This window comes from Pyrenophora tritici-repentis, chromosome 6 (genome assembly GCF_003171515.1).
Source record: "Pyrenophora tritici-repentis strain M4 chromosome 6, whole genome shotgun sequence".
Taxonomy (NCBI): Eukaryota; Fungi; Ascomycota; class Dothideomycetes; order Pleosporales; family Pleosporaceae; genus Pyrenophora; species Pyrenophora tritici-repentis.
The window spans coordinates 2,703,855-2,725,901 of record NC_089395.1 but is presented as its reverse complement, the minus strand read 5'-3'; the positions used below and the strand labels follow the sequence as shown (position 1 = coordinate 2,725,901).

The window sequence follows — 22,047 nt, the reverse complement described above, 5'->3', positions numbered from 1 at the left end:
TGAAGGTAAACCAGCCGCATATCGCCGACACAATAAAGAGATTGAAGGCAGCACATGAGAGATTGCAGAATAGTGGTCCGCTTATACAAGACTACACTAATACCAGTATTACTTCTGTCTCTGCCTCTGCTTCTTTCCCACCAAGGACAACAATATCCCCACACATGCTCTACACCTCACCCTGGACGCGCCCGCTAGAACCCCTCAAACCGCCTCCTCCTCCCGCTTCGAGCACCTCTGCAGCTTCTAGTCCCACGCCTAGTCCTAATGCTGGCCTACCTACACCCACATCCCTCCAATCCACGACCCCGCCTCAACACCAGACCGAAGGCCAACCCCAAATCAGGAAGAAACGTGGTCCCTACAAGAAGAAAATCAAGCCGGTAGCGGGGACTTTTACTTCTCCGCCGCCACGGCATAGGATCATTCGGGATGGGTTGGTTAGTTTGGCGCCGGCGGGTGTGTCGAATGGGATGAGTGGTTTTACTGCTGGTGGTCAGGGGGAGGGGTATGCGAATGTTCTGGGGGAGAATGGAAATGCGAATACCTTTGGGCAGAATGGATACGCTAGTGTTCCAGGACATGGATACGTGGATACTCAGGGAAACACATATACCACTGTCCGCGTGGGGAATGGACACACAAACGGAAGCGGAAATGGATACGCCAACTCCCCAGGCAATGAATACACGAATGGCCACGGAATCGCCAACACCCCAGGAGCCGCCTACACAAACGGCTACACACGCGCCTTAGAAGCTACATCCTCAAATAGCAACGCCATTACCTCAGTGCAGAACGGACACGCCAACTCCCCAGCAACCGGCTATACAAACGGACTTGCCAATACCTCCGCAAACGTCTCCACACACACCCCAGACTCTACATCCACATCCACATCCTCAATCACAATCCCAGTTCCAGCTCCAGCTCTAGCTCCCGTTCTCCTTCCCACCCAAAAACAGCTACCAACACGCCCTCGCATCACCCTCGGAAACACATCTGCAAACGCAATCGACGTAGATGCGCAAAACCTATAGATCCGGCGCTTTTAGAAGTGGTGAAGGGATATAGGCGGAAGAACTGGTTGGTGGTGGTGGTGTTGATTTCCTACACGATCCCGATGTTGGAATGTTGTAAATGTGGGAGACTGTTGCTATGAGATTGTTTGTGCTGGGGATGATTGGTGTGGTGTTTGGTGTGAGAAGTAGGTGGGTGTACCGGGTGGCTTGAGTAGGTGTATGGACTACTCAGAGCACAACCAACTGTTGGCATTGGATTTGGATACGGATACGCAGTTGTGCGTCACTCGCAGTCATAACGAAATGTAAGACGGAGTTGCGTAATTGGCAGCATGCCACACAGAGCAAGTCAAGCCTTTTGGCGTTGAAAATGGTTGGATATGAGTTGTGTCAGCAACCAGTAGCAGCAGCAGCAGCAGTGTCAGCGACGTAGCTTGTTAGTACCACAATTCCCTGCTGAGAATGTAGTAAGTTTACTGTAATGAAACTCCCCTCAAGAAAATCTAGATGCATTCCCATGTTCGAATGTGAAACAAGATAAAAGAAGAGGTCTCGGTAGAATTATCCAAGTAATACCATACCCAAACCCAAACCCATACACCGCGCTGCCAAACACAGCAGTAGCAAAGCGTCACGCAAATAGCCCACTAACCCATCTTCACACTCCACACACATGTCAAGACAGGAGTCCATACATGCCACCCATCTCACCGCAACAACATCCTCAGCATACTGCCCTTTGCCTCATCACCACCAGTGCCCGCGCCCTTATCCCCAGTCTTCGGTCCCACGGGACTCGTGGCCGCGAAGAAAAGCACCTTGATAGCAATTGCGAAGCCAGCATGTAGGACCAGGACGACGATGAGCAGAATCTTACTCGTTTTCGCCTCCGTGGTGCTGAGCACGGGGTACAAGTTGCGTAGGAGGAAGAAGGCGCTTGCCGCGAGACCGAGGGCGACGACGGTGTAGTTGACGACTGTGGGGGATGAATGTTAGTGATCTTATCCCAGCAAACAGACAAACAAAGAGAGATGAAAGGAGGGGAAACTCACTCCACCACGGACTCCAAGCCACCAAACTAACCGCAATCCAAACCAAATTCGCATACCCATAAAGACAACAACATTCCAACAAATTCGCACTCTCACTCCCATACCACTTCAACACGCCCCACAGCCCCACGGGCACAAACGCCGTATACCCATACACCAATCCCGCGGCTCCACTCAACAGCTTAAAATCATACGCAAAGTGCTCTTCGCCTTTACGTGCCAGATACTGATTTATCGTCCCCGTGAGGAATAATATCACAATCACCGTTGTGGCGATCCACACGGGGCCGTAGAGGTCTGGGTTTCCTTCTAGTACGTCGAGGAAATTCGCGCGCGGGTACAGGGTGCTGGTGCAGCGGCGGAGGACTTCGTTTGTGTCGACGTCGAAGGCTTGGGCATAGAAGTTTAGGGACCAAAGGTAGTGTTTTCGTGAGCTGCCGCCGCCGCCATTACCACCGCCTGAGGTGCTGGCTGTAGCGGGGCCGGGGAGGAAGGATGCAGAGGCGGAGTCGGGTTGGATTTTCGAGTTGTTGTTGCCGCCGGAGCGTGGGGTGGGTTGCGTGTCGAAGTCTGGAAAAGGTTGGTGTTAGAGGATCATTCGTTATGTTGGAACTGCCAGCGAATTGTACATACTCGAACTGTGGAATTCGAGATCTTCTTGGAGATCAGTATGGCCTAGGTCGCCCTGCAGAATCAAATGGTAAGCCCTGTAATATGACCAGCCTGTTGGGGACACTTTTGTAAGTTGTCGCAAGCAGCAAGCGACAACTCTAGTATGCATGCGCCTCTTCTAAGTCGTGGAATTGCACATACCTCTTGGTCGACGTCCACAACTACATCATAGCCTCTGTTCGCCATGGTGAAGCTCCGGTTGGGCTGGGTGGAAGCTCTTTGTGGATGTGCTGCTGCTTGCGGAGCTTAGTTTGGGTGAATAGCTCTAGTCAGCGGCCAGATTGCGGTTGACGTCGCGCGCGTCGTCGTCGTCGCGAGACCGTGCGCTAGGGTGGATTCGGAGCGGGCGCGGGTGGGCCGCCCTTCTCAGGGTCCAGTCGCCACCACCAGGACGTGACAGCATGCTCGAATAGTAGATACAGTTATACTGGGCAAGCACATGATCCTTGGTTTAAATATTATTTATTGAGAATCTCGCTCTGCTTTCAATGATTCTCATGACTTTAGCTAACACGAAGTCATTAATACATCACGAACGGGTCGTCTGATCCAAGGAGACAAAGTAGATGTTCATTATCATCATCATAAACGAGAACGTCCCTATCTACTGATCTAGGATACCATCTAACATCTACCATGAAATCCTTGCCTTGCATCGCTCCCACTCATCATTTACGGAGCAGGGTCGCTCTTGACTTGGAGCGGCTCGACGTTCCAGATAGCCTCGGCATACTCATCAATACACCTGTCACTGGAGAAGAAGCCCATACGCGCGACAGTGGTGATGGTCTTGGTAGTCCACTCTTCTGTGTTCTTGTAGCTCTCGTCAATGAGCTCCTGTGTCTTGATGTATGACGCAAAGTCATCCGATACCAGGTAGTAGTCGCCGTGATCGACAATGCCGTTGACGAGGGCGGAGAACTGATCAGCATCTCCAAATTTGCCATCGCGGATCGCGTCAAAGACATTGGCAAGCGACGGCTCCAACTCGTACTTGGAGTACATGTGTGCGTGGCGGAGGTCCTCGACATCTTCAGCAAGGTTGCCGAAAAGGAATATGTTCTGGTCACCAATCTCGCGGGTGATTTCGATCTATTAAACGTTAGTAACTCTTCAAAGACCGTTTGAGCTCAGACTTACATTGGCACCGTCACAGGTTCCAATAATCAGACCGCCGTTGAGGCAGAACTTCATGTTACTTGTACCTGACGCCTCAGTACCGGCAGTTGAGATGTGCTCACTGATGTCGCTGGCAGGGCAAATGATCTCTGCTTTGCTGACGTTGTAGTCGGCCAGGTAAATGACCTTGAGGGCATCGCCAACGTCCTTGTCGTTGTTGACAACGTCTCCGACCTTGTTGATGAGGTGAATAACCGTCTTGGCCATCCAGTACCCTGGTGCAGCCTTGCCTCCGAAGATTGAAACACGAGGAGTCAGCTTCTTGCGCTCCTCAGGGGACATGGCCTTGATTTGAAGGTAGCGATGAATGACACCAAAGATGTTCAGCTGCTGGCGCTTGTACTCGTGAATACGCTTGACCTGGACGTCGAAGAGTGCCTCTGGGTTGACCTTTACGCCATTGTGCTCCATGATGTGCTTTGCAAGTCGCACCTTGTTGGCGTACTTGATGTCAACGAACTCCTTGCGGAACTCCTTGTCATCGACAAATGCCTCTAGCTTGTTGAGCAGAGTGAGATCCTTCAAGAACTCGTATCCACCCAGCTTGGAGGCAATCAATGCCGAGAGCCTGGGGTTAGCTTGGTGCAGCCATCTTCGTGGGGTGATGCCGTTTGTGACATTTGTGAACTTGTCAGGCCCATAGATCTTGACAAAGTCCTTGAAGATGGTGGTTTTGATCAAATCAGAGTGTAGCTCGGCCACACCGTTGACCTTGTGTGAGCCGATCAAAGCAAGGTAGGCCATGCGGACCATCTTGGGTTGCGACTCCTCGATGATGGAAACACGTCCGAGCATCTCACGGTCCTTGGGGAAGTTTCGCTCGACGAATTGGAGGAAGTGCAGGTTGATCTCGTAAATGATCTGTATGTGTTAGCTAAGCCCAAAGGATTTCAAAGTCAAGCTTACCTGGAGATGACGGGGGAGGAGGTGCTGCATGAGCGGTACAGACCACTTCTCAAGCGCCTCAGGAAGCACAGTGTGGTTGGTGTAGCCAAAAGTCTCTTGCACGACTGCGAATGTGTTAGCGATGCTTTTCTCAGGGCCATGGTCTCCTTACTGCTCCACGCCTCATCCCATTCCAAGCCCTCGATATCGACAAGTATACGCTGGAGTTCGGGGATGGCGAGCGTCGGGTGAGTGTCGTTGAGCTGGATAGCGACTTGGTTGGGGAACTCCTTCCAGGCGCGCTTGCTCTTCTTAAACCGACGGACAATGTCGTAAAGCGAGGCAGCACACCAGAAGTATTGTTGCTTCAATCGAAGCTCCTTACCACGGTCAAGGCTATCCAGAGTCAGTAATAAACCCAATGACAGCCAGATATACGTACTTGTCGTTGGGGTAGAGCACAGCGGATATAGTCTCGGCGCGCTGCTGGTCGGCTACGGAGCTCTCATACTCGCCAGAGTTGAACTTCTGGAAGTCAAATTCGCCGCTAGCTGCTTTGCTTCCCCACAGACGGAGGTTGTTGCAGGTGCCGGTCTTGTAGCCAGGAACTGCATGGGTCAGTATTTTGGGTTGAGAACGACTCTAGAACAGCTTACCTGGTACATCGAAAGCAACAGCATGGACAACCTCACCACCCTCCCACTCACTCTGCTGTTTGCCTTCGTCATCCTGCCATTTGCTGACATAGCCGTAGAATTGAATGTCAACGACAATGTCGTGACGCTTGAACTCCCAGGGGTTGAAGTCGAGCCAGTAATCAGGAACTTCGACCTGGTATCCATCGACGATCTCCTGCTTAAAGATACCGTAACGGTATCGTAGGCCATAACCCCAGGCTGGGTAGTTTAGGGATGCCATGGAATCAAGGAAGCAGGCGGCAAGACGACCGAGACCACCGTTTCCAAGAGCGGCATCGTGCTCCTGGGAGACGATGTCCTCCATACGGAATCCGAGGTCGCTGAGACCCTCTGAAGACATGTTAGAGGGGCCAATGGCTGTTGTTTGGGGAGATGAGCTTACTAGTAGCAGTCTCCTTTTGCTCGACGTTGAGCATGGCGTTGTCCAAAGCTCTGCCCATGAGGAACTCAAGTGATAGATAGTATACGCGCTTCTGGTCAGCAAAGGTCTGACTCTGCTGTGTCTTGTTCCAGTCCAAGACAAGACGGTCCCTGAAGGCCAGGGCCGTTCCAGCGTATGCAGCATTTTCATCGCAGTTGAAGAGCGAGCGAGCAAGCGTCGTCTCGATATGGCGAACAGTGTCTTTGGTAAAGTCGTCTGCTGTAGTAAAGGGCGTGGGCATCTACTCGCCGCGTTAGCCTCAGAATACAAGCACAGAAGATGAAGCGGGGCAATTGACTTACAAACTTCTTCCAGGCCTCACGCTGAGGCTCTGGGATGCTCGCCTCGACAGTCTTGATATCACTGGGGCCAAAGCCAGTTACCGTCCTCTTGTGCTTTGGGCGGGTAAAGGCGGGGCCAACGGGACCTTGCAGATCAGAGAGCGGAGCGCTCGTCGAGGGCTTGCGCTCGCGGGGAGAGGGGTTCGCGGCCATGATGATATTGTGCAATTGCTGGAAAGGCAAATTGCTGGGAGAGTGTCAAGGGAAGAGGGGAGGGGGCGGGGTAGGAGGGGGGTATATAGGGTCCGGTGGGCAGGAGGCCCAAGGTACAGGGACTAGTTGCAGTGAACAGCTGCACTTGTAAGGGTGTCGGAAAGATACACGTTAAGCGCAGTGGTATTTGCACAATGCCCTCATATCACTACCACACAAGACGCTGCTGGGAGCATCAAGCCAATTGCGTGTCTGTAGCAGCCGCTTGTAGCCGTATTGGACGATGCACCAAGACTCCAAACACATCAGGAGAGCAAGCACGACTAACAGTAGGATGCGGGGAAGCAGCCCACCATGAAGCCATAACTAGCTGTCAGCGACAACAAGCTGTTGAGTTCTCTCACATGCAACATGTATGCAGCACCTCACAAACCAGACCTAAGCGGGGTAGCTTACCCCAAGAAACCGTCGCGGAGTAAGCGGCGACGACGCGACATAGGTTCTATCCAATAACCGAGTGCATCAATAGTTGTTAGTGCAAGCTGGGCGCGTCGTAGCGTGATTTCAATTGCCATGGCCAGACTGAGACCGAAAAAGACGTGACGTCGATGAGCCGAGCTTGGCGTCAGGCTGTGCGGCACACGTCTGCATACCCGTCGACACATCCAGGCCGTCATCGGACACCAAATGTGTGCTCTCTCGATACGACGTACCGCGTTACCAAAAGAACTGAGGCCATTATCGAATTTTCAAAACAACAGACGTGGCACGACTCGGCAATCACGGCCGAGCGCCCCGGAACAAGCAAGTCACTGATGTATGCAATTGTGCAAAAAAAAAAAGCCCGTGACTCAAGAGACCGTATTTTGGTATTGCACGACTAACAAGGTTGCATCAAAATAACCCGTATTCAGCATTGCGTGAATTACTACAACTACGACTGCGCACAGTCCAGACGACTTCCAATCACCACTGCGGGTATTGCGGCAAAAATACATGGACAAAGACACCGAGGCCGTCGACATCGGCCATCCTCCCACGCTATTCGAACCCCCCCCCAAAAAAACTAGATGAGCCCACAGCGAGCCTGTTGTGGGTACGAGCACCAAAAATCCCTAGCCAAGTGTACGCCGAAAAACACCGATAAATGGTGAACGATAGATGCGCAATGCGACTCAAAGCGAGAAACGCCAGATATATGTGGGTATCGTGAAGAAACGCAGCAAAACGGAATATGATGACATGATCGACTAAACGAGATTCGTTTCGCATGCGACGAGCTTCCTCAAGGGCTGGGCTCGGGGGTTTGCACACCAAACTGCCAGATGGCTGCTCCTTGCAGACTGAGCGAGACGTTGCGTCGACGGTCCTTTGGGAGAGTTGTGCTTGGCGTCGAAGTGTGTGCAGGAACTTTGTTGGCTCGCTGCATGTTCTTCAGCCTCCGCTGCACTCTATCGTTGGAAATGCGGGATAGGCCATAGTCCATGTCCTGCAACATGGCTCTCTTAGTCGCTTCAATCTCTCGCACTGTAAAGGCGGCCCGGCTCTCCTTGATGCTCCAGTGCCGCGAAGACCTCATTCGATCAACGAGAAAACCATGTGCGAGGGAAAGGGCGGCCAGGACAACGACGTCGGGGCTAACGTGGAGAGTCTGTCGCGGATCCAGTTTACGGAAGTCGTTGCCGTCGCTCATCTGGTCCCCTGGTGCCAAAGCATCCCGCCACGTAGTAGCAAACCGGTTCGTCAAGGCATCCAGTATACAAGCCGAAAAGGCAACAATCTCTTCAGGAAGCTCTGCGCGGTCAAGGAAACCCTGGATAACTGATGGATGGGGCCGGTGGGTGGATACGTTGAGTGGCACAAGGTTGGCGAGGTGGATTGCGTATACTATACATAGTATGTTAGCCTCAGGTCAGGAGCGAATCAAGCAAGTGGCAATAGGGCGAGTCTCGGCAGGGGCATCTGGTAGGAGCAAATGTCGGATCGACAGGAACACCACCAAATTGTGGAGTAGGGATGTTGGGTTGGAAAAGGAGGATGAGACGAGCCATGACGTGCGTCAAGGCCGGCATAATGCAGGGGAACGTCGCTCTGCCGACCGGACCGACTCAACCACAACATGCATGTTCCATAAACAGCAATTTTGGCATGTGGGATAATAGGGTTGCAGACGTGGACTGACCTTCGTTTTGCGGAGGAATGATGTCGTATGACTGTGTTGAGGCCTGTGATGTTTGCGGTGATGATGGTGTCGATGGTCGGGCGGGTGTGGGCTCCTTTGCTGGCGGAGGCGTGGGCAGGTTCGACAGAGGAACATAACTCGCAAAGTACTTGTCCAGTTCTTCGTCCGTCATGTCGCTCGTGATGGATAGCGCGGGCGAGTTCATTTTGTTTGCGTGTTTTCCAATCTCAACAAATGCTTTGTTTTCCAGTAGCGATGGCAGCGGTATAAAGTCGTAAGCGAGAGTTGACCAGAGAGCTCAGTCGTGCAATGCAAAAGGCCAGAGGGCGACGATAGAACAGGGTCGGGAACAAGCAGTCGAGGATGGAAAGTCGTCAAAGTGGAGAAGAGCGTGTAGAGTGAGGGCATCTGCAATGCTATATACACGTGCAAGGCACGCCCAAGGAAAACCCGAGACGGTGAAAGCGGATGACGGTAGCGTTTGTCGCTAGCTGCTCCCCTGTACTTCCGTGGACACAGTAGCCGTCTCCCTGCCGTGCCACCAATTCACAGGCGCGCGCACGCTCTCCGCTAGGACCTGCACCAGCCAAGTTTGCGCTAGGTTGCCGCAGAAGACTACTGATGGCGTGTGCAGCTGGCGAAAATTGTGTACTGCTATGTGCAGCGTGAGATGCAGCATCTTATTCTAGGTCAGGTGGAACAGCTCATGGAGCCGTTTGCATGAGCCAAACCTAAATGTAGCTGTCCACAGGCCTGAGACATGCACCTTCGGTCGAGACTATGCGAGGCTTGGTGTTCCATGGCGCAAGATAGGTGGGAAGAAACGCAATACAATCTAACATTGATTCTTTGCACATTTCCACTACCTTGCCCAATATGCCCTTCATATGCACTCGCAGAGTCTCGGCTTGCCCTTGATGCCCGTTGGAAGCCAATACAATGCAGACCTTGTATCCCCCCACCAATCCCCCTCAATCCCGTATACCATCCTGCGGTAAAGCTTATGCCTCCGCTCCCGTACGCTCGTCATTTGGTTCAAGCCACCCAAGACTGACCAGTAGCGACTACTACCCAAAAGCTCAAAAGCCACAATACTGCAAGACATACCAAGACAATCACCATCCCGCTGCCCCCGAATCAGTCTCTTCCTTTGACGTCAAACCTTATCGAGGTCCGTTGTCACTACCCTGCATTAGGCCTCGATTGAACGTTTCTTCGTCACGCCACGGCCGCTGAGAGTACCCGAAAGCTGCTGGGCTGGCTGTTCCCTCACCGCCATGTTCCGAAGCATCGAGCACGCACTCTGCGATACACACGCTACCAGTCGCGAATACGGGCGGCCGGAACAAGGCTATCTCCGATACGCACCAACAGCGTGCAAAAAAGGGGACGGCCTCAGGTAGCAAGCGTTCCGCGAACCCCACCCCACATCCAAGCTCTGGGGGCGCAGCAAGCAGTAAATTACCCAGTTACCCCCAGCGACAAGTGCCAGTGCATCTGAGTTCGCGATACAGGCGAATACGCAGCCCGAGAAGACGCTCAGACAAGGTGGGTGGTGGCGGCACCTCGGCTTCGGCGCCTCGTATTGCGGTCCATCGCGTCTATTTTTCCCTTCGTTTAGACCAAACTTTTTTTGGGGGGCTGCTATTACGGGGGTTCTCTGCCAGCTCCACACCAGGCTCCATTCAAATATTCTTTGCGCGCGGACACACTACGAAAACACAGACGGACGTGACTAAGAAAAGATTCTATTCAAATCCAATAACGTCTTCACGGCCGCCGTGAAACACCGCTTTTACCACATGCATGCCACTAGGCTTTTCGCTTCTAGCTTCGTGCGAGGCTTGCGAGGGAACCCACCTGTGCGTGCACCATCCGCCGCATCTCAGCGACACATGCAGCATCATCGCGATTTCACTTCTTTTGCTGTCGCCAGCATCTTGTTTTCCGTGGAGCAGGATTACTATACTGCAAGTGTCAGATCCAACAAACATGTGAAAGACCCACGCCCCATCCATCAATCTAGACCCCATTCCCCACCTAGTATGCAGACATGTAGATCGAGTCCAGAAGCCATGTCAGCACAACAAAACAAACATGTCCAACGTCCATCTTCTTCCACATTCATCTTTCGCATACACGAGAAAGGAAAGGAAAAATCAAATCCGCAAGATAATCACTCGGTGCTTCTCTCTTATCCAACAGTTTTGTACACGCACGTGCATCTGCGCCTGCGCCTACGCCGATGAGATGCTCAGTTTAGTCATGTCAATTACCTACACCTACCGGCCCACTCACCATCCCTCCTACCTACCACGCACACCCAACTCCCAGTAACACAAACACAAAACGATCACCCGCACTAACCCAGCCCAGCCCAGCCCAGCACAACAGCCTCCAGAAAAAAAACCCTCTCCAATAGTTCCCTTCCATCTTCACTGCACCCGTCATCCGAATCCGAATCACAAATAGCCTATCCAGCGTGCTAAAACCCCATCATATGACCTCATGCGATCGGTATTTGTTTAGCTAGTGCGGTAGTTGGGTAGTGTCCCGAACACTCGTTCAGCTCTTTCAGCCTGTCCCGCCAGCCAGCCAGTCCGGTGGTGCCAAAACCGGTCGAGAAGAGAATTGTTCTTTGGCGGGTGGTGGTGGTGGTGGTGATTGTCAGACAGCTTGTTTCAGATGGGAGGCGGAGGGGGTTAGGGTACCGGATTTTTTTTCGTTCGCGCTGGGCTGGGTTGGGGGAGGGAGGAGTAGAGTCTGGGTTGTGTGAGGCGTGTTGTGGACGTGAGTAAGGGGATGGGTGGATGGATGGGTCAGGGGGCTATATTTGTATTTGTATTTTTGTGGTTGTTGTCTAGGCACTCTTGCTAGCTTAGCTGGCCCACCTGCCGTGTTGCATCAGCACAGCCAACTTTCTCCCAAAACTCAAAGATACGCCACAGTACCGCTCGACGGCTTCACGGACCATGCGTGGACGATTTCCTGGCTTCAGCATTACTAACAAATAATTGAAAATAGGCTGTTATGAATACCTAAACGAGTCATGTCAACAGCACCGTTGTATGGCGCCCTGGAGTAGAGGATAACGTGATTGTATTGCTTATATGAATCGCTACAGAGCCGGGTAGCAATGGATAATTGTCGTGTACTCTAGATTATGCTGAGACCCCCAAGGTCCCAAGGTTTGTGTAGGCCAGGGCCTGACAACTTGCGCCCGTGCCACTCCTCCATTACCTGCCACCCCTCCATGACCTAATAGTTCGACTTGAACTCCATCTTAAGATTGTGGTTTCCCGCAATAGTAATATCCTCATACGCAGAAGCCTGCCCATTAACACCTTTTGCGAAGATATCACCACCAGGAGCGCCGGGCAAGTCGCTGATATACGCCGAGATGGACTGTTCCAAATAGTTGTAGACGTAGACTCTGAACCCGTGCCGGTGAGTCTGGTGATTTCGAAGACGACCTCGCCAGCAGCCAGCGTCAAGGTCTTCTTCACATTGGTTATTGGAGTATAGCCCGTTGTACTCCCTTCGATGGTGCGCTTTTCCAGAGTGCTGCTGCTGAGGAGGAGGAGAAAGTTAGAAAGTAAGTTTATGGAGGTAGGAGAGGTAAGGCTAACTGTGTGGCCTCGTGTACAATGACATCTGTAGATCCGGAGTCGCTGCGTGGGAGGAGAGCGAGAGATTGAGGGTTGTCTGCGGGGACAGGAGTAGCATGCGTGAATGCTAGGATAGCAAGGACAGTGCAAGATTGAGAGATCTTCATGTTGTTAAAACACAGGCTTCAAGTTTCCTACTGTGTTCTAGATCAATGCTTACCACCGAACCTCATATAACTTGCATTAGCCAAAACGTGGACTTGAAGTTCCCTATTGTGCTCTAGATCAATACTTACCACAAACTTTCGTACGACTTGTATCAGCCAAATTTAGTGTTGGCAGTTGTCAAAATATTCCAAAGACTCTTTATATGGTAGCGACACTACCGTCCGTGCGCATCCAATGCAACAGGTCAGCCAATGCAACACCAAAACCACAACCACCCACTCACAAAACGCGTCATAACTCCACCAATATGGACCCCATTCAAGAAGCGATTGAATTTTTGGAATCGCGTGAGGCTAGCAATAATTTCTCGTACCGCCAAATCGCGAAAATGTTTAGTGTTAAGCTTTCTACGCTCGTTCGAAGACACCAAGGCAAAACGCAGCCTAGGGGGACTATGCATCGTCTCCTCCACCCACAACAAGAGAAGGAGCTTGTAGAGTACATCAGAGGGCTCTCCGAGCGACGTTTGCCACCTACGAGGACAATAATACGCAATTTTGCGTCGTCTTTGGCTGGAAAAGAGGTCTTAGAAACCTGGGTTTCCCGGTTTCTAAGAAGACACCCATCTGAACTCATATCGCGCTACACCTCTAGGATGGACCGCAAACGTCACAAAGCTAACTTAGGGGCTAAATACAAGTTGTATTTTGAGCTTCTGCATGCCAAAATAATAGAGTATAGGGTGCAACCTACTCAGATCTACAATATAGATGAAAAGGGGTTTCAAATTAGATGCCTTGGGCGATCAAAACGCGTGTTTGACAAGGTGTTATATGATCAAAAGGGGGTTAGGGCATGCCTTCAAGATGGCAATACTCAATGGATTACTGTATTGGCATGCGTTTGCGCCGATGGTACAGCCTTAAGTCCATCCCTTATCTTCCAATTGGACGCTGGGACCTTACAAGCCTCATAGGTTGACGCTATTGACGCCGAAAAGCACTCAGTCTTCGTGGCGTCTTCTCCAACGGGTCGGACGAACAACGATATAGGGCTTGCCTAGCTCAAGGAGGTGTTCATAAGGGAGACGAGGCGTTCAGGAGTCAATAGGTACCGATTACTCATCCTTGATGGCTATGGATCTCATGTTACTATGGACTTTATCAATTTCTGTAACGACAACAAGATCCTCCTCGCCGTCTTTCCCTCTCACGCTACCCACACGCTTCAACCCCTGGATGTATCGTTGTTCAAACCTCTCTCGGACGCCTACTCAAATGAGCTCGCGAAGTACCTTTAGGACAGCCAGGGGCTGCTCCCAATAGTAAAAGGAGACTTCTTTCACCTCTTCTGGAGCGCCTAGTGTACTGCTTTTAAGCCTCCAACGATCATAAAGTCCTTTAAAGCTACAGGTATTTACCCCCCTAATGCCGAGGTTATACTTAAAAGATTCGTCAAAGGGGGCTACAATTCAGATGACGGCTCATCTTCATGCTTTTCTGAAGAAGACTGGGTCAAAATAGAGGGTATAATACGACGTCAGGTGAAAGATCAACGCAATAAGGAGGTCAAAAAGCTTCGCCGAAGTCTCCATCACATCTCCACCCAGGCAAGCCTCCTTAGGCATGAAGTAAGGGGCCTCCGGCGGGCTATGGGCATCAGAAATGGGCGGGAAAAGAAGTCCTACACTCTACAACTCAACAATCCTCATGAGTATAACGGTGGAGCCGTCTTCTAGTCTCCCAAGAAGGTCCGTCAGGCTCGGGACGATGAGGCGGCTCGACAACAACAACTACAACTCGAAAAAGCACAAAAAGCAGAGAGGGCTCAGGAGAAGGAGCAATCGCGACTCAACAAGCTTCAGGAGGCCGAACAAAAGCGTGTTAAGAGAGAGAGGCTCAAGGAGGCGAGGGAGAAGAAGCGAGAGAAAGAACGGGCTGAAAAAGAGCATCGAAAAGCAGCTCGCGACTCTCAAAAAGCTATACAACAGTCCCAAAACGGCAAGCGTAAGGCCTCACAAAGCTCCTCTCAAAAGCAGAAGCGTTAAAAAGGTGTTAGTGATGCTGCACGACGTGTACAAGCCGAGGTGGCTGCACCTGTCGTCCCAACTTAAACGACCCGCCAGGGCCGCACCACCAAGGTACCAAGTAAATATAAGTAGCGCAAGTTTATCGCAATAATATAATTACTACTACACTACAAAATCTCGCGATAATAGCTATTGTGGGTGGCTCTACAGCCTCATCTTTTAGTATACTAGTGTGGTTTTGGTGTTGCATTGGCTGACCTGTTGCATTGGATGCGCACGGACGGTAGTAGCATGGTACGGGTCTCCTTACAGCGAGGCACCCCCAAAACTACCGCGTCAAAAATTCTTCAAATGATTACATCAACGCAGAAAATTTGCAATCGAGGAGAACCACCAGCCAAAGAATCTCCCCAACTTGTCTCCATCCTCACAGCTCAAGTGTGGACTGGTCTTACCGCCGACACCCGTACGACTTCTATCAGCCAAACTTTGTATTTTCAGTCTGCCAAAGTGTCCCAAAGACTCTTCCGGAATTGTCTAGATGCTCACGGGTCGAGGGTCGACTGGGAGTACTTCCGAATGGCGGTCTGAGCTGACCCAGGGCTCAGGGACTAGAGGCCAGGGGCTAGGCAGACTGAGGATGTCGTGAAGAAAGAATGTGTAACTGCCGCTGCTCGATGATTGAAGACTGAAGAACAGGTGCTCCACGTCAAGGCATAAATAGCTCCATTACCACCACCTCTTTCTTATCATCCACAACTCACCACATTCCGCTGCTAATAACGCGCAACCATACTTTCAACTTTTGACTCACAATATTTATCGCCTCCGTCTTCAGGCTAGAGACCGTTGTTGCTGTGTGAGCTTCACCTTATTGCACATACCCGGGGTTCAATAATAACTAACAACCATCGCCAGCCTAGCATACACGACTCCCACCGCAGCACGATGCGGTTACTATTGCGGCAAGTCCGAGAGTCCTTCCCAGCTCTCCGGGACCTTGACCAGAAGCTGTTGCGGAAGTCATCCACAGGCTTTCACCGGCGAAGTAAGCCCGCCTAACTTCTTTGGTCCCTTTTAGATTTGTTCTAACCACGTTTATAGTGCCTCCTTGAAAACAATACTTGGGACCAGCGTACCAACTTTATGACGTGTTGCCAAGGAACCAAGGAAGAGATATGCTATCGATATGCAGCAAATGTATACAAATGTGGTGCAAAAGACTATCCGGTGGAGTGCCAATGAAGAAAAGAGAGGCGAATGGTATATGCTGGGGTTGCTGGCTAGGGCTCTTGTAATGTTTTGCTGCAATATTTTGTTATAATTTTTTTTTGGTTGTAATCTCGTCTTGTCGCTTCCTTCCACAAATCAAGATGGCCCAGATATTAAAGCTACGACTGAGAAGGATGTAGAGTAGAGTGCATTGCTTGCCCTCTTTAGTAGTTACGCAACTCTCTACTACAGGCATTATCAAATTTATAGTTACACCTTATTCTACCCACCTGTACTAACAATTAACTACCCCTCTGATTCGCGTGTATTGAACCCCATCATACAACCTCATGTGATCGGTGGTGGTTACCCCCTTAGCGTCCCCAACACATGCTCAGCTCCCAGCCCCAGCCCTAGCTTAGCGCCGCAAAGCGACTACGAAGACAAGCTTTCTCTGTCCTTGATTGAATATCTTGTTTCAGCTGTTACGGCGAACAGGTGTTAGGGTACCAGATTTTGTCTGCGCCTGTTGGGGGTCTGGAGGCTTGTGGGCGCGAGTAAGGGGGTCAGTAGGGTCCGTGCTTGTGGTTGTCAGATCACGTAAATAACTTGGGCACGTTTCTTTTTTTCTTTCCAATCGGGAAATGGGTGAATGTGTTCATCCATCCATCTCATTTGAACGTACAAACAAGCGACTGCTGAGAAAGAAGAAAAATCAACGAGAGTTGTTGGGTAAATCGATGTTGTGGTCAGCAGACACGGGGCCTGAATATCGCTGTCGCTGTCGCTGTCGTCAGCAGCTAGGCAGCGTAAAAGGAGTAATCATCACCAGCACACGATACCTCTGTCAGCCCAGCTCAGCCCACTTCCAGCCACCCCGCGTCTTGGCTCAGCTCTCCAATCTCCATGCATTCACCGCCTCATATATGTGGCAAAGTCTAAGACCCCTGAATTACGTCTTCTAGCTTCATCATCGCGGAAGACGTAGATTGAATGAAGACGGCGAGGTAGCTGTTAATGTATAAAGGGAGGTATTTAGAAGCGATGTTGGGGAAGGATGTTAGGTGTCAAGTCTACAGGCGGTACAGTTTCTTTCTTTGACTTCGATCGAGTATGTGTGCAATGGAAGGAATGTATGCTTGATAGATATAGTACATCTCTCTATTTTATCGATGAGAAGTGTTGAAAATACATCTTCCTCCCCCAGCTTTCTTTCAATCTCTTTCTCTCTATACCTCATTTTCTCTCTTGCCCCTCCCCTCCTCCTCCACCCACCCTTGTCCACCTGTCTTTTCCTATCCTGATTGACTTTTAAAACACATACATACTAATCTCTCCACATTACATCTACCTCGAGTACAACTTTATGTTTCAAACACGCTCTACTATTTTCACCATCCTAATCACTATCACTATCACTATCACTATCACTACTCATACACCCACAAGACTTCATTATCTCCGTATATATAGAGCGCGATGAATTAGTTCACTAAAACCGGAATAGAGTGCCGATTAAGTGGCGTGGATGAAGTGTAAAGGTAGGTACAGTAACCAGGTAGTAATGTTACAAAACAACAACAACAACGAGAAGGATGAAGATATCAAGAAAAAAGAGACATGATACATCTCAAGTGTAGATACAGATGTGAACAAATCAAGGGTAAATATTAATAACAACATGGGGGGACAATACAACAATATACTACTAACACAGCATCTCTTTCCTCCACAGCACAGACCTCATCAAGGCTTACCCCAAATCACAAGTACTCACAGTACTCACAGCACTTCCCCATTTGATGACAACCAACATAACTTCACATCTACACACACACACACACACACTTCTAAAAGTCAACGGAATGCATTTGGTACTCGATAAAATAGCGGACAATTGTAATAAACCACACGCACACCTTCACCAAAACAAAATTTCGAGGGAAACACTTCATCTGTTCAATCCCTTCGACCCACTAGCCACTGTTTCCTTTCGCTTTTTCATTAACAGTCCTACTACATCCATCCACCCCCATCCATTTCAAGTCCGCCCGGGACCCCGGCCTCACTTCACACATCGGGATATCGCTAAACTGCCCAAATCTCCGCCTCCAGCACTTTTTTGTTCATTGTTCAATTCCTGCACTGCAAAGCACCCAAAGCACGTCTATTGTCTCATCATGACTGCCATTATCGTCGTCAAGGTGTTTTGCCAAGCAACTTTTGGACGCCCATGTAAAAGACAGGGCAATCGTCGCCAAGGGTCGTGAGACGCTTACTGCGCCTTCTTGGGTGCGGCTCCGGGCTGTCCGCCAACATACCTGCGGATGTCGGTAGCATCGGCAGCTTGGCGAACAATGCCCTTGAAGGTACCCCAGCCCTGCTTTGCGGCGGGAGGAGTGCTCTGGTTGGCGAGCTGGGCGTCAATGCGGGCAGTGAGCTGGTTGATGGCTTCCTGGACAAAGCTGCTTTGCGCAACGCGGGCGCGGAAGAAGACGGTGTAGATTGCAAGCAGGATCCACGAGCCCTTCTGGAAGAGCATGGCAGAGCCGAGAACACGGACCCAGAGGAAGATCTCGAGAAGGGCAACTAGCGTCATGGAGCCGTCATAGTATTCCTTGACAAACTTGCCAATAGCCTCGGAAGCGGCAGAGCCCTGGGGCTTGGCGCCGGCCTGGGCCGCAGGCGGGGGTTGGATAGTGGGTAGAAGGTTTGAGCGCACGTAGGTAGCGACATGGAAGACAGAGTATACGGAGAAGGGCAAAATGGCGAGGGGGATTTGACGTGAGAAGAGCCAGACAAGGGCCATGACTGGGCTTTGGTTAGCGGCTGATACGACCAAGGGAGGCGCATGTGATAGACTTACACAAGTACTGAACATTCTCATCCGTAGCCAGCGCAACAAGACCGTTCTGCTTTCCGGCCCTCACACGGGCACGGTATGCCTTGTAGACAACAATTCCGTAGGTGACGCATGCCGACAAGAAGGCGGTGCGGTAGGAGAATGAGGCCCAGCGGGAGTAGTAGTTGAAGGTAATATAGGACAAGCTGTATCGCATGGTAGCGAGCAGCAGAGTGACATGTCCGGCGAACCATGCAAACTGCAGAGTCTGCGCGAGGGCAGCAAGACGCTGGCCCAACGGCATAGAAGCAGGTGGTGGAGGGGCCATGGTTCGTATTTGGGCGCCTGTTGGAGCTGTCGTGTGGGCTACGTAATAGATAGCTTGGGGAAGGTCAGCAGAGCTCTACAGAGATGATTGCAGCTTCCGACGTATGGAGAGACCAAGTGCAGGCCTCTTGACAACAGTAGGGAAGAGTGGAGGTGCAATGTGTCCAAAACTGTGGCTGGGTCCCCTGTGTGCAGCAGCAGCAGCAGCTTGCTTTCGGCCTTCGGGACCCGCACAATGGATACTCTCGGTGCCTGACTGGCCGTGGGGAAACTTACCGATGCAGAAAGGTCCGAATATTCAGGTACAGACTGAGGGTCTGCAGAAGCTTTCAATAGTCACGCAAGAGAGGAAAGAAGGGCGGAGCAGAGTTGATATCGTGGTCGTGTGTTTGTGGAGGGACAAAAGGCGGGCACAGTAAACCAGAAATCGGGCGTTTGGGGGTGGGTGACGACATCACAGGCCACGGCGCACCCCCACCGCGCCCTCCTTGGCCATCTCAGCCGCAGCCTGTCCGGCTGTCCAACTGTTTCAATCACAAACGTCATGTCGTCACTGGTGTCTCTGAACAAACATCACAAGAACAAACTCGTATTTTTTTTTCTGCCAACAAATGAAATTTGCCTAGTATGATGGTCTGTAGAGTACATGAAAAGAACCTGTCCGACACACTCCACGCTCCGAACTACGTCTGCGGAATACTAAATAATAGAAAATGCTGAAAGAGAAGCAAGGGAATCGGAAGGAGCGCAAAGACGTTGGTATCAATCAACAATCCGGACAACTGCACCAAGACGTGACACTGGGTTGCTGGGTGCCCAATGTCGCACCGCTGCGTATTATCCCTTTTACCGATAGCACCCAGTGGTATCGTCGGCCGCATTATATTAAACAAGGTCTGTAAGAGGGTGTAGAGAACTGGAAAGGTTCGGTCGAGAGGCGTGATATCGTCCAGAGCGGAGCAGGGGAAACGATCCAGTCGCCAGCTGGCCCGCCTTAGCGGAGCGAGAATCCCTTTCTCTTGCCCTTTTCTTCGATCGGCCGGCCCGACTCGATGCGTGCCTTCTTCTCCTCGAGCTCTTGTCGTTGCCGGTCTAGCTGGTCCTTCATCTCCTTGTGACGGGCGTACAGCTCTTCTTCGCTCTGGCGGAGTTTGCTCTCCTTCTCCTGCACCTTTTGCTGGAACACCATCTTCATCTCCATTTCCATCTTCTGGAGCTTGGCCTCGTGGAGCGAACGCTCCTCCTCTTGCTTGACCGCAGGGTTGACCTCCTTGAACACGCTGGAGTCTTGCTGGATGCCCATCTGTGCGAGCTTCTCCGAGCGGTAGTTCTCGTAGAGCGCGTTGTTGGTGTTCTCCTTGAGCTCCTCCATGTGGGTGCGGATGAGCATCTGGCGCAGCTTGACAAAGTCGCAGTGCTCCTCGTTGTCCACCTCGACAACACCCCAGGGAAGCGCACGCCCACGCACCTTGCGGCCGTCAACCGTGGTGACCTCGGTGTTGGAACCGACAACGGCAAAGGGAACCTTGGCCATGATCTCCTGGTTCTCGGCAATCGTCTCCTCGTCGTCAAGCTCGTACCGTGGTCCCTCGAAGATCTGGATCTTGTGGTAGGCGATATCTGCAAGAATCTGGACTAGTTAGTAGGGGGGAAAAAGCATAGTCTTGTGTACATACCCTCTTCTTGTAGTTGTCGATTTCATCGTCAGTAACGGTGTCGGCCTTGGCGATGACGGGGATGAGGTTGACTTTGGTGTGAAGCTTCTTCATCACCTCGATGTCGATGGGCTTCAGCGAGTGGCCAGTGGGCTGGATGAAGTAGACGACGGCGTGGATGCGGTTGTCGACAATGTTCATGCGGTTGACCTTGTTCTCGGCGTCGAGGTAGGCGTCGAACCTTTGCTCAATATTCTTGACAATCGGGTCCCACGACTCGTCGTTGTTGATGAAGTCACCGAAGCCGGGTGTGTCGACGACTGTTAACCTCAGACGAACACCGTTTTCCTCAATGTCGGCGCTGATGGACTGTATCGAGACCGTCTTGGAGATGTCGAGGCTCGGGGGCTTGCGCTCCTTGGGCGGGTACAGCGACGTGTTGAAGAGGGTGTTGACCAGCGTCGACTTTCCGAGGCCAGACTCACCTGGATGACACGTTAGCACAAATCATAAGCCGTGACGCAGAAGCAAACATACCAACAACCATGACATTGAAGTTGAAGCCCTTGCGTACACTCTTGCGGTGCCACTGGTTGGGCAGGTTGGCGAAACCGACGTAGCCCGTGAGCTTCCTGCGCACAATGTTCATGTCGTTTGCCATGGCAGCTGCGGCCTTGGGGTTCTTCGCCGTGATGGTTTGTACCGCTGGAGGCTGTCCGTTAATCGTCTGATCCATGGCGAAGCCGCCGGCAGAGGCTGGAGGTGATGGGGACGCACGCGTTGGCGGCGCTGGAGATGTAGCACCGGATTCTGCAGCCGTTTGTTAGCAAAGGGGCCTTTTTGAGCATGAGCGAGAGGTAGAGCCTGTCGACCGCAGCAACAGCGAGAGAGAAGTGCATTGGACCCTGCCGAATGTACCCCTCTCTCTGCTGCGCATAGGTGTGCTTGGGTGTTTATGCACGAGCTATCAAAAAAATCTTCGCCGTCGAGGCGTGTCTTGTTGGGCCAAAGGGGAGTGAATCGGGGAAGCTCCTTACCCATGGTGTAAATAGTTGCAGTAGACGCAGACAATGTTTGTCAAGGGAGGGACTCCTGCCGAGCGAGATGATGTTAGCAAAGGCCTTCAATGCCTGACGTGCCCGTCTGCCAGCCGCGGGTGCGAAACAAATGCTAGACGCGACCCAGGCCAAACGTGGAGAAATAAAGTGAAACGGAAGCGTGTGGAGAGAGAGAGATGGGACGGCGTACCAGTCAGCGGTAGGTATGCTGTAGAGTGAGAGATGCACTCAAAGCAATGGATTGAAGTGGTGCAGTGGGCTGCAAAGGGAAAATGGCGTGGTGTTCCGGGGACTGCGACGTTGAAAGGGAAGTCGTGGTGCCGTCGGCCTGCTGGGTAGAGGAAAGGGGTCCGCACAGGGATGGGCGCGATTGGAGCAAGTCCGAGCAGCGCCAGAGCAATGGGCACTAGACCAAAAATCCCCGCGTCACCACTAGCACCCGGCCTCGATGTCGGTAACAGCCTGAGGCAGAGTGAGGTCCGGTGAGGCTCCCAGTCAGCTGGCACTGGTGTAAGATGCAATTGGCACCTTTCACCGCGAACT

General features: G+C 51.6%; 7 protein-coding genes across 7 annotated transcripts; 1 reads left to right on the top strand and 6 right to left on the bottom strand.

Annotated features, from left to right (window-relative positions):
* Window positions 1-1,729: 1,729 nt before the first annotated feature.
* PtrM4_122620 (Yip1 domain containing family) lies at window positions 1,730-2,932 on the bottom strand (the record flags this gene model as incomplete). The annotated part of the gene is made up of 4 exons (XM_001935504.2): window positions 1,730-1,998; window positions 2,075-2,644; window positions 2,708-2,759; window positions 2,888-2,932. 4 exons carry the CDS (start codon window positions 2,930-2,932, stop codon window positions 1,730-1,732), a joined length of 936 nt encoding a protein of 311 aa, XP_001935539.1.
* Window positions 2,933-3,418: 486 nt separating this feature from the next.
* Window positions 3,419-6,423, bottom strand: PtrM4_122610 (GlgP, Glucan phosphorylase; the record flags this gene model as incomplete). Its single annotated transcript, XM_001935503.2, has 8 exons — window positions 3,419-3,838; window positions 3,887-4,786; window positions 4,832-4,935; window positions 4,983-5,206; window positions 5,253-5,418; window positions 5,467-5,838; window positions 5,891-6,170; window positions 6,232-6,423. The coding sequence occupies 8 exons, from the start codon at window positions 6,421-6,423 to the stop codon at window positions 3,419-3,421; spliced, it is 2,658 nt and encodes an 885-aa protein (XP_001935538.1).
* A 1,285-nt stretch (window positions 6,424-7,708) lies between these two features.
* On the bottom strand, window positions 7,709-8,810 carry PtrM4_122600 (uncharacterized protein; the record flags this gene model as incomplete). The annotated part of the gene is made up of 2 exons (XM_001935502.1): window positions 7,709-8,310; window positions 8,606-8,810. 2 exons carry the CDS (start codon window positions 8,808-8,810, stop codon window positions 7,709-7,711), a joined length of 807 nt encoding a protein of 268 aa, XP_001935537.1.
* Window positions 8,811-12,116: 3,306 nt separating this feature from the next.
* PtrM4_122590 (uncharacterized protein) lies at window positions 12,117-12,331 on the bottom strand (the record flags this gene model as incomplete). Its single annotated transcript, XM_001935501.2, has 2 exons — window positions 12,117-12,175; window positions 12,235-12,331. 2 exons carry the CDS (start codon window positions 12,329-12,331, stop codon window positions 12,117-12,119), a joined length of 156 nt encoding a protein of 51 aa, XP_001935536.2.
* A 1,714-nt stretch (window positions 12,332-14,045) lies between these two features.
* PtrM4_122580 (uncharacterized protein) lies at window positions 14,046-14,428 on the top strand (the record flags this gene model as incomplete). Its single annotated transcript, XM_066108531.1, has 2 exons — window positions 14,046-14,102; window positions 14,129-14,428. The coding sequence occupies 2 exons, from the start codon at window positions 14,046-14,048 to the stop codon at window positions 14,426-14,428; spliced, it is 357 nt and encodes a 118-aa protein (XP_065961716.1).
* A 3,469-nt stretch (window positions 14,429-17,897) lies between these two features.
* On the bottom strand, window positions 17,898-18,792 carry PtrM4_122570 (UPF0121 multi-domain protein; the record flags this gene model as incomplete). Its single annotated transcript, XM_001935499.1, has 2 exons — window positions 17,898-18,433; window positions 18,489-18,792. The coding sequence occupies 2 exons, from the start codon at window positions 18,790-18,792 to the stop codon at window positions 17,898-17,900; spliced, it is 840 nt and encodes a 279-aa protein (XP_001935534.1).
* A 993-nt stretch (window positions 18,793-19,785) lies between these two features.
* On the bottom strand, window positions 19,786-21,487 carry PtrM4_122560 (CDC3, Septin family protein; the record flags this gene model as incomplete). The annotated part of the gene is made up of 4 exons (XM_001935498.2): window positions 19,786-20,421; window positions 20,468-20,931; window positions 20,984-21,256; window positions 21,484-21,487. The coding sequence occupies 4 exons, from the start codon at window positions 21,485-21,487 to the stop codon at window positions 19,786-19,788; spliced, it is 1,377 nt and encodes a 458-aa protein (XP_001935533.1).
* Window positions 21,488-22,047: the final 560 nt, after the last annotated feature.